We start from the raw sequence: 11,535 nt of genomic DNA on the forward strand, positions 1-11,535 counted from the left end.
TTGTCTACTATTCGTAACGACCCTGACATTAATGGAGTCAGAGTAGAAGGGGAGGAACATAAATTATCGGCTTTTGCCGACGATATTTTGTTTTATCTAACCAATCCGGCCAAATCTATCCCAAAGCTTTCCAAAGTGTTGCAACAATATGGTGCCATTTCTAATTTTAAAATTAACGAAACTAAATCTGAAATTCTGAATATTAATTTAAACAAAAAGGAGGTGGGTCGGGTCAAGGAGATCTGTGTGTTCCCCTGGACCAAAGAATTAAAGTATCTAGGAGTCAAACTGGCCAATACAACCCAGAAGATGTACAAAATAAATTATATTCCCTTACTAAATGAGATCAAGAGCGAATTAAAAAGAACGGTTAATAAACCCATTTCGTGGATCGGACGCATTAATATGCTGAAGATGGTGGTAGTCCCAAAAATTCTTTATAAATTTTTATTACTCCCCATAACACTCCCTCATCAATTTTTGAGAATTCTTAATTCCTTGTTACTAAACTATGTCTGGAAAAATAAGAAGCATAGAATATCCCTCTCTATCCTAAAACAGGGTAAGCCACTCGGCGGTCTGGCAGTTCCGGATATTAAAAGTTACTATAAGGCGGCGGTTTTAGCACGTGCGGTAGAATGGGCACGGGATAGGAAGGATAAAAGGTGGGTGCAAATTGAGAAAGCACTAACTAGTAAATATTTGAATAATATTATTTGGATCCCTGCACAACACAGAGCACTAGACCACAAAACACATGATTTAACACGGGACACTTTAAGAATGTGGGACAAGACCCTGACACAAATAGAGGGTAAATTTAATTCCCCATTAATGAACCTTAAAGAAAATCCTTATTTTGCACCAGGGGAAAATAAAATTGGAGGTAATTGGATTAAGGTTGACACGGTATATTTAGGGGATATTATTAAAGAGGGAGAGATAATGACCTATGAAGATCTGAGATCCAAAACGGATTTTTGGAACTTGGATAGGTGGCATTACTCCCAGTTGCATCACTTTGTGAGGCACCTCCCCCGTCCATTACGGACGGAGGCGGAACTTACTCCACTCGAGAAGATTTGTAAATCTAAGAATACTAAGGGCACTATCACTAAATTATATGATTTATTGGTAAAGATAGGTTCACGGAGCGAAGCACCCTTTATAGGCAAATGGGAAAGGGAGTTAGGAATCACAAGAGGGACAAACAGTTACAAGAGGATTATGCATCTTACCCATTCATCCGCAATTGACATACCAACCGCCGAAACTAATTATAAGTGTATTTCAGGGTGGTATATTACACCAGACAAAGCAAATAAATATAAAGCAGATCAGACCGCAGAGTGTTGGCGGGGCTGCTCTGAAAGAGGCACGATGGCCCACCTTTGGTGGTTATGCCCAAAAATACAAACTTACTGGGACATAATTTTGAGTCAAATTAAAGTTATTACGGGTAAAGATTTAAAGAAAGACCCCTGGGTCGTGCTCTTTCATTGTAGCCAAGAGGGGAAAAAAAAATATAAGCAGTCTTTAATTCCTCATCTTCTAAACGCCTCTAAGAAACTTATACCCAAAAAGTGGCAGGAGACGGAAAGTCCACACGTTTGGAACTGGATAGACGAAGTGGAGGAAACGTACAGGCTGGAAGAGTTAAAAGATAGTCACCTAGAGACGAGTGGCGGACATAGGGAAAAATGGGAAAAATGGAGGGAGTATAAAAAAACATGGAGTTATGCAGAAAGAGTTAGGGTATGCTACTAACAAGCCATGGGCCGGCAACATGGAAATTATAACACTTCCCAGGCTAGGGTCGCTCCCTAGAGCGAGTCACATACTATTCATGATCAATGAACGTTAAAGATTGTTTTAGTTTGCGAAGGAAAAGTTTGGAGATTCCTGGGAGCCAAGAGGGGGGGGGGGGGGGCGTCAAATAATATAGGGCCACAATGCCAAGCTATTGTAATGACCCATTCCCGCTATTATTATAGTGTTGGCCTATATTTAAAAAAAAAAAAAAAAAAAAAAAAACATAAGGTGCACAGTAAATATACCACACATGATGCAAACCACAAAATGAGACGTAAGACGCATCAAACCATGAGCCGGTCTCTAGGATTTGGAAAAAGCTGAGGTGGTAAAAAAAAAAAAAAAAAAAAAAAAAAGAAATGCGACACAAGTCCTCCTTACCTGGGGGGGATTTTGCCATACCTGTCCCCCCCGCATTATTTCCTGGGGGGATGCGTCCCCCCCGGTTCCTACGCCCATGGGCACAGTGAGGAATGTAATGTAATGGCATAGTGAGATTTGAAAAAGCCTGTTTCTGTCAGCGGTTCTGGCTACCCCTCAGCTTCCAGAAAGACTAGTAAGAAGGGGGTAGTCTTATACAGTGAGTATATCCCAAAACCAAAATTTTTCCTGGAAAATTAGGGGGTCGTCTTATACGCCGGAAAATACGGTAGTTGAAGAGGTGGAAGGGTAATAGAAAATAGGTGTATAACTTTGTTCGGAAACACTCCTGCTTCCAGCAACACAGCTCTCGTCGCCACTCTAGCCAGAGCGGGTATTGTGCACCTGGATAGGCCTCTCTCACTAACCTAGCAGCCAGGATGTCACATGAAATCTTGGTATAGTCTCTGCCACAGACCTTCCTAAACATGCACCCCCAGCCAGGAGGGCCACACACGGGGGGTGGTGGGACGACAGACCCAGGATCGACGATGACCCCGGACTAGTGACGTCTGTCCCTTAAGGACTACTCCCCAGCATGCACAGTGGGACGATCAACTCCCTCTGATTGGCTGCTGAAGGGGAACACCCAAAACACATTGACCTGACTGCTGCCACCCTCGGCCTGGGGCAGTAACAGCACCCCAGACAACAATAGTGGTCACTCACAGTACAGCCATGGCTGGAACAGAGGCCAAAAATGTAGTAAAAATAACACAGTCTGAGTCAACTAACTCTAATGCCTAGGGATGCACCGAAATGGAAATTTCAGAACCGAAACGAAACCGAAATGAAAAAAAAATTCAGACCGAAACCGAAACCGAAAATTACTTTTCTTTTTTTCCCCTATTTCAATTTTTTTTTCAATAATTGGATGTATTACACGAGACATTTTAATTAGCTTCATTGATTTAAAATAACCAGAATTGAAAAGCTCCAATTCAATATAATAAAATCCAAACTTTTATTTAAAAAATTAGACACAAATAGTATATAATTGGTTACAGTGGCTGCGTTTGATGGGCACAGTGGCGACGTGTGATGGTAGAGTGGCAACATGTGATGGCACAATGGCTGCGTTTTATGGGCACAGCCGCTGCGTTTGATGGGCACAGTGGCGACGTGTGTTGGCACAGTGGCTGCGTTTGATGGGCACAGTGGCAAAGTGTGTTGGCACAGTGGCTGGGTTTGATGGGCACAGTGGCTGGGTTTGATGGGCACAGTGGCGACGTGTGATGGCACAGTGAGGCTGCAATTAATGTTTTTTTTGGTAGTCAGAGAAGACAAGCATGGCTCAATAACACACAAACGTTTTTTAAAAAAAACGTTTGTGTGTTATTGAGCCATGCTTGCCTTCTCTGACTACCAAAAAAAACATTAATTACAGCCTCACTGTGCCTCTGTGAATAAATAGCAGATACTTTTTTTTTTATCTGCCATTTTTTCATTAGGGAAGTGCTGGTCAGTCTCAGTTAGTTAACCCCCCTCCCCCTGCTAGTGCTTACTTTTTTTTATCAGGTTACGCTGCTAGGTTCCTCCTAGGCAGGCAGTGTGGTTATTCTGACTCTGACTGTCACAGGCTCCGACACAGCTCCTGGCCTGCCCAGCGCTCCGAGTCCTCCCTCACCTCCGGCCGTGACGTCACGCCGCTGGACTAGACCAAAAGACTCCCCCATAGGGGGGAGTCCAAATACCAGGAAATGGAGCTAGGAGGAATCCGGTGGAGCACGATCGGCAGTCGGCACGCAATTTGTACAGTGCCGCTGCCGCTGCCCACGCTATGTACATGTCTGGCGGCCAGCGTGTGTGTCTGGCGGTCTGTGTATGTATTAGAACTGTGCCCCCTTGTAAACGAAATGGTCCCACCCACAGCGTTCATTATCGGCAATTCTAATGTGTTTCGGCAGGGACCCAAAAATGCTGTTTTCGGCCGATATGTATCGGCCACCGATATATCGGTGCATCCCTACTAATGCCGCATACACACGATCATTTTTCGGCATGAAAAAAAAATAAAGTTTTTCGGCATGTAGAAAAAAAACTACGTTGCCCACACACCATCGCTTTTAAAAAATGCCCTAGCAAAGCGCGGTGACGTACAACACGTACGGCGGCACTCTAAAGGGGAATTTCCATGAGGATGACGCCACCCTTGGACTGCTTTAGCTGATTCTGTGTTAGTAAAAGAGGATTTGCGCTTTTCTGTCTGTTACAGCATGATGAATGTGCTTACTCCATTACGAATGGTAGTTTTACCAGAACGAGCGCTCCCGTCTCATAACTTGCTTCTGAGCATGCGTGGGTTTTTAACGTCGTTTTAGCCCACACACGATCATTTTTTACAACCCGAAAAACGACATTGTTTAAAACGTCGTTAAAAAATGCAGCATGTTCGAATTTTTTTTTTTTTGTCGTTTTTTGTAAAGCCCACACACCATCATTTTAAATGAAATTTTTTAAAAAAAACAACGTTTTTTATGCCGAAAAATGATCGTGTGTATGCGCCATTAGACTACCCTCTAAATTTAAAGCAGTGCCGGCTAGAAAGTAGCAGGCCGCTACACTAGTAATGGCGGCGATCTGCGATTTTTATTGTGACCGTGACTGCTAAAAAAACAATGTTTGGGGGTTCTGAGTAATTTTCTAGCAAAAAAAATAAATAAATATGATTTTTACATGTAGGAGAGGAGTGCCAGAGTTCTTTTCTGCACTGCTTGTTGCTAAAGGCAGAAGTTTTTTTTAGCTCAAAGCTGAGTTCCGCCCAAAAATTAAACTTCTGCTTTAACCACTTCCATAGTGGTTAAAGCAGAAGTTTCATTTTTGGGTGGAACTCAGCTTTGAGCTAAAAAAAACTTCTGCCTTTAGCAACAAGCAGTGCAGAAAAGAACGTATTTTGAGTAACAGGACCTAGTGAGAGTGCCGAGTATTGCAGCCAATAATCCCACCATCCCAATAACTGTATGCAGTTTAGTGCGTCCCCCCAATACAGACACACAGTTTGCCCGGAGGCAACCAGAAATATACAAATGATACATAGTTTGCCTTTCCCTGCTATCTGGCATACACAAATTACAAATAAATAATGAAACTATTTTAAATAGTAGCTGAAGGAGTTAAGAATATCTTCACCGATGAAGCTTGCAAGCACACACAAAACATTACATTTAGTAAAAAACACTGCTGCAGGGCCGTAACTGAAAATAGTGCTCTACACAACACGTCCAGATAGTATAAACACACACTGCTTACAAGGACAAGGAATGACTCTCCTTGACAAACACTCACTAAATAATCCTGCCATCTTGCTTGCGACCTGGTCCGGAAGTGGAATGACGTCACGAGCTGCCTGTCGGGACATGTAGTTTGTACACGCAGAACCGCTGCTTGAGAGACTTCCGGTAGCTGCGGTGCAGTGTCATATTCTGCTCCCTATCGCACTACCCCGGCTCCACAGAGAGCGCCCCTTGCTGGCGGCTTTAGCGTTTTCAGGTGATACGAAGAAAATAAAGTTCAAACAATTAATAGCACATGGATGGTGTCTTCTGATAGGTGAGGGACTGGAAAGCCTCATGATTTCCAATAACCACTCTTCCTGAGGCCACATGCTTGCGGAAAAATATAGTGCGCAAGCTAAGGCATCCCATTAACTCCGTACTCACCGATTGATCGGCTGCATCATGAAGACACAGCGAGACACCTGGCTCCATCTGGATGACAGCGGAGGACACAGGCTGGTTGCGAGGACGGGACAGCAACAAGCTGTATCGGTTACACACAGTCTGCATGTCACAGGGAGCAGTCCTAATGTCAGGGGGGCCAGTCTGGATGTCACAGGGGCACAGTCAGCATGTTAGGGGGCGCAGATAGGTAGATTCAGAAAGAGTTAGGCCGGCTTATCTACAGATAAGCCGACCTAACTCTGAATCTGCACCGACTTATGTTTAAGTGTATTCTCTAACAGGGATACACTTAAATATATCTAAGATACGACGGCTTGCGCCGTCCTATATTAGATTGCAATGTTTCTGATGGCCGCTAGGTGGCGCTTCCATTGCGGCCGGCGTAGATTATGTAAATGAGCTTGTGCGCCGATTCACGAACGTACGCCCGGCCGCCGCAGTCGAATTACGTCGTTTCCGCAAGGTTTTATGCGGCCTAAAGTTATTCCACCTATGAAGTGGAATAACAATGTTAAAGTATGGCCGCCGTTCCCGCCGCAAAGTTCGAATTTTTTACGTCGCTTGCGTAAGTCGTCCGCGAATCGGGAGTTACGTCGTTTACGTCCACGTCAAAATCAATAGGCCCATACGGCATACTTAGCCACAATGCGCACTGGAAAATGTAGGCGCCCGGCGCATGCGCAGTAGCAAAAAAAGTAAAAAAACTTGAGGTCAAGCCTCATTTCCATACAACACGCCCCCCTCCAACCAATTTGAATTAGGCGCCCTTACGCCCGCCCGCTTTAGGCTACGCCGCCGTATATTAGCAGGTAAGTAGATTGAGAATCACTACTAGCCTAGCTAATTTACGGCGGCGTAGCCTAAACACACTAAGCTACGCCGCCGTAACTTTATTCCACTGTACGTAAATCTACCTAAAAGTCTGCATGTCAAAGGGGGGCCACAGTCTGCATGTTAAGGGGGGGGGGCACAGTCTGCATGTCACAGAGGGGGCCACAGTCTGCATGTTAAAGGGGGGGGGCACAGTCTGCATGTCACAGAGGGGGCCACAGTCTGCATGTTAAAGGGGGGGGGCACAGTCTGCATGTCACAGAGGGGGCCACAGTCTGCATGGCACATGATGGTTGCCACAGGCTGGCTGGATGTCACAGGGGCACAGTCAGCATGTGGGGGGGGGGGGGGGGGCACAGTCTGCATGTCAAAGGGGGGCCACAGTCTGCATGGCACACAATGGTTGCCACGGGCTGGCTGGATGTCACAGGGAGGCACAGGCGGCCTGCATTATTACAGGCGTGATACCTATTTTTGCAGCCTGCATTACAATAGGCATACCTATTTTCATGGCCTGTATTACTAGAGGGGGCATACCTATTTTTAGGGTTGTCCCGATACCACTTTTTTAAGACCGAGTACAAGTACCAATACTTTTTTTCAAGTACTCGGCGAAACTATTTTTTACAATTTATTAAATTTTTTTTTGTTTGCTTTCTTTTTTTTTAAGGGGGGTGTGAACAGTGTCAGTGTGCTTTTTATTTAACTTTTTATGTTTTTACAATTACATTTTTTATTATTTATTGCAGTTTTTTTTTTTTAATCAGCCCTGTTGGGGGGCTTTGGTGAGATATCAGGGGTCTTAACAGACCACTGACATCTCCCCTTTGAGATAGGGAAAGGGACTAGGGACAGATTCCCCAGTCCAGGGGCGGACTGGCCCAGGTGGAAAAGTGGACATTGCCCCCCAGGCCGCTCACATTATATTTAAAACGGCCGCGGTCCGCAGCGCTGTTTTTTTTTTTTTTCTAAAACTCGGCAGCGGCGATCAGCCTATCATTTAACCTCTTGCCTGCCAGGCACTGTCACAATTTCCAGCTTTCAGTGGCCTCATACTGAGCCCTGGTTCACATTGGAGTGATTTAGCATGTGATTTGACATGTCAAATCGCATGCCAAATCGGCAGAACATGCTAGCAATGGCATCATCCAAATCGGTGCGACGCTGCATTTGTGGCGTCACATTGATTACCAAAAGTAGTTTCTGTACTACTTTTGGTAACTTCAGGGTGTAATTTCCATTTACATCTGTGCAGAAACCCGCACAGATGTCTCTGAAATCACCCCACAAAGTCGGGACTGACATGCGGGAATGAAATTGTGCGATTTCCCACAGTCAGTGTGAACCTAGGCTCTGAATGACAATTGCACGATCATGCACGAGCATGCCCATGTGTTTGTAAATTTCGTGATGCGCTCTTGAGAGATATAGATTAGTTCCTCCATTTCTTCGATCTTAGAGATCCTACTGAACCATTCCCCAATCGTCGGAGTGTGTGTGGAGCGCCAATGTACCGGGATGCAGAGTCTTGCCGCATTCACCATATGCATGGCCAGGGACTTAAAATATTCAGGTCTGGTTAAATGTGTGTGATGCAGGAGGTATTGTGCCGGGGAGTAATCTAGGGTGTAAGTAGTAACATGCGTAATAATCTCATGCACCTAAAAGCTCCACTTTTATCTTTTAATTTCTCCAACAATAAAATTGTTTCTTTACCTTCTCTTCCATCTCTTGTAACTCTGGCTTCATGGCCAAACGATTCTTACTCCAGGCCTGGAAATACTTGGCTCTGAAGTTTTTATGCTCAGCTTTTAAACATTTAAGTTTCTCCTCAGGTCTTCCGAAAACGATCGATGATCTTTTGTCTGTATACATCCATATTCTCACCAGGGCTTGAAACATTCTTCCTACTGATCACCAATGTAAGGAACATTCTTCCTACTGACCACCAATATAAGGAACATTCTTCCTACTGACCACCAATATAAGGAACATTCTTCCCACTGATCACCAATGTAAGGGACATTCTTCCCACTGATCACCAATGTAAGGGACATTCTTCTCACTGATCACCAATGTAAGGGACATTCTTCTCACTGATCACCAATGTAAGGAGCATTCTTCCCACTGATCACCAATGTAAGGGACATTCTTCTCACTGACCACCAATGTAAGGGACATTCTTCTCACTGATCACCAACGTAAGGGACATTCTTCTCACTGATCACCAATGTAAGGGACATTCTTCTCACTGATCACCAATGTTAGGGGCATTCTTCCCACTGATCACCAATGTAAGGAACATTCTTCCCACTGATCACCAATGTAAGGGACATTCTTCTCACTGATCACCAATGTTAGGGGCATTCTTCCCACTGATCACCAATGTAAGAGACATTCTTCTCACTGATCACCAATGTAAGGAGCATTCTTCCCACTGATCACCAATGTAAGGGACATTCTTCTCACTGATCACCAATGTTAGGGGCATTCTTCCCACTGATCACCAATGTAAGGAACATTCTTTCCACTGATCACCAATGTAAGGGACATTCTTCCCACTGATCACCAATGTAACAGACATTCTTCTCACTGATCACCAATGTAAGGAGCATTCTTCTCACTGATCACCAATGTAAGGAGCATTCTTCTCACTGATCACCAATGTAAGGAGCATTTTACTCACTGATCACCAATGTTAGGGACATTCTTCTCACTGATCACCAATGTAAGGGGCATTCTTCTCACTGATCACTAATGTAAGGCGCATTCTTCCTACTGACCACCAATGTGAGGAACATTCTTCTCACTGATCACCAATGTAAGGAACATTTTTCTTACTGACCACCAATGTGAGGAACATTCTTCTCACTGATCACCAATGTAAGGGACATTCTTCTCACTGATCACCAATGTAAGGAACATTCTTCTCACTGACCACCAATGTAAGGAACATTCTTCTCACTGATCACCAATGTAAGGAACATTCTTCTCACTGATCACCAATGTAAGGGACATTCTTCTCACTGATCACTAATGTAAGGCGCATTCTTCTCACTGACCACCAATGTAAGAAACATTCTTCCTACTGACCACCAATGTGAGGAACATTCTTCTCACTGATCACCAATGTAAGGAACATTCTTCTCACTGATCACCAATGTAAGGGACATTCTTCTCACTGATCACTAATGTAAGGCGCATTCTTAGTGTACAGATGACAGTATTAGGCAGTATTTCACACTCAGGCAGCGGCGGTAAAGTGCCGATATTTTTAGCGGCGCTTTACCGTAATTTTTGTGGAGGTATTTGGCCACTAGTGGGGTGCTTTTAACCCCCGCTAGTGTCCGAAAAAGGATTAAAACAACCCGCAAAGCGCCGCTGCATTTCAATGGGCAGGAGCGGTGTACACACCGCTCTTTCACCACTCCAAAGATGCTGCTTGCAGGACATTTTTTAACGTCCTGCCAGCTCATCGCCTCAGTGTGAAAGTACTCAGGCTTTCACATTTACACTACAGGGGAGACGTTTTACAGGTGCTATTTTTAGCCCAAAATGCATTAAAAACTTCCCAGTGTGAAAGGGGACTTAGGGAAAAGCACTCAGTGTATACATTTCAATGATTTTATATATATATAATGTGCATATATAGGGAATAACACTCACTTAGCCCAGGTTCACACTGACAGCGGGAATGAAATCCTGCAAGTTCAGCTAAACTCGCACGATTTCATACCTGCATGTCAGTGCTAGTTTGGCAGGCGATTTCAGAGACATTTGTGTGGGTTGCTGTACCCAGAAGGATGGATGGAAATTGCACCCAGAAGTCACTAAAAGTTGTACAGAAACTACTTTTGGAAATCGGTGCGGCGCAACAAATGGGGCATCGCACTGATTCAGGTAGTGCCATTGCCATGCAGTGACTTATGGCCCCGCCCCCTCAGCTGAATTCCCAAGGGGGAGAGGTGGCTGGAGCACCTGTCACTGTCTGAACATCCCTGCACGGCTCACGGCTCTGATGAGCCATCCATCCCGGCCAGCTCACACCTCCAAACCGCTCATACAGCCACATCAACTGGGCGGGATTTAATAGTTCAATGGCACTGCTTCCTCGGGGGTACAGTTTTTTTTTTTAATTCTGTGTATAATAATCTGCACTGCTGCGGCACCTCCAGGGGCGGACTGAGCCGACCCGGATCCCCCCCACCACGGGCCCTCGGGCAGTGCCCGACTTACCGAATGGTCAGTCCGCCCCTGTGTTGCCCCTTGCGGTTTAATCTGCTTCTGTTCCCTGAGTTCCTGATTCTGTGCCTGTATCCTATTCCTGTATTTGACCCGGCTTCCTGACCGCGCTTCTGTCTCCCAGTCCTGACCTTGGCTTGTTTGACCCTGCTCAGTTATCTGCCTGTCTGCCTGTTGCCAAGACCCAGCCTGGACTCTGACTACTCTCTGCCTGCCACTTTTGCTCTTTAACTTTATGTGTATTACCCGGCTTGTCTGAATCTGCAAATCTGCACCTGCTGACCTGCATTCTCTGCTCTGCAAACCTGCATCTGCTGACCTGCACCCTCTGCTCTGCAAACCTGCACCTGCTGACCTGCTGTCAGGGACTTACCTCCCAAAATCGTCAGCCCAGCATTGGGCTGAGACAACGGCGTGCATCAGCATGACGTGCGCGTGCGTCAGCGGCGCACGCGTGCACGTGCGCAGCGGGAGCGCGCGCGTGCACGTGAACCCTCCTTGGCGACAAAACGCCTTTAAAAGCTCAGTCCTTGCTTCCTGCAAGTTGCTG

The 11,535-nt window shown here is 45.3% G+C and overlaps 1 protein-coding gene across 1 annotated transcript in view; it reads right to left on the reverse strand.

Moving 5' to 3' along the window:
* Positions 1–5,622, reverse strand: part of NDUFA3 (NADH:ubiquinone oxidoreductase subunit A3) — a 73,159-nt gene extending 67,537 nt beyond the window's left edge. Inside the window, exon 1 of the mRNA XM_040327621.1 lies at positions 5,518–5,622. Coding sequence (XP_040183555.1) covers positions 5,518–5,590 — 73 coding nt within the window. The 5' untranslated portion in view covers positions 5,591–5,622. The remainder of the gene's footprint in view (positions 1–5,517) is intronic.
* Positions 5,623–11,535: the final 5,913 nt, after the last annotated feature.

Source organism: Rana temporaria, chromosome 10 (genome assembly GCF_905171775.1).
Source record: "Rana temporaria chromosome 10, aRanTem1.1, whole genome shotgun sequence".
In the NCBI taxonomy this organism is placed as follows: Eukaryota; Metazoa; Chordata; class Amphibia; order Anura; family Ranidae; genus Rana; species Rana temporaria.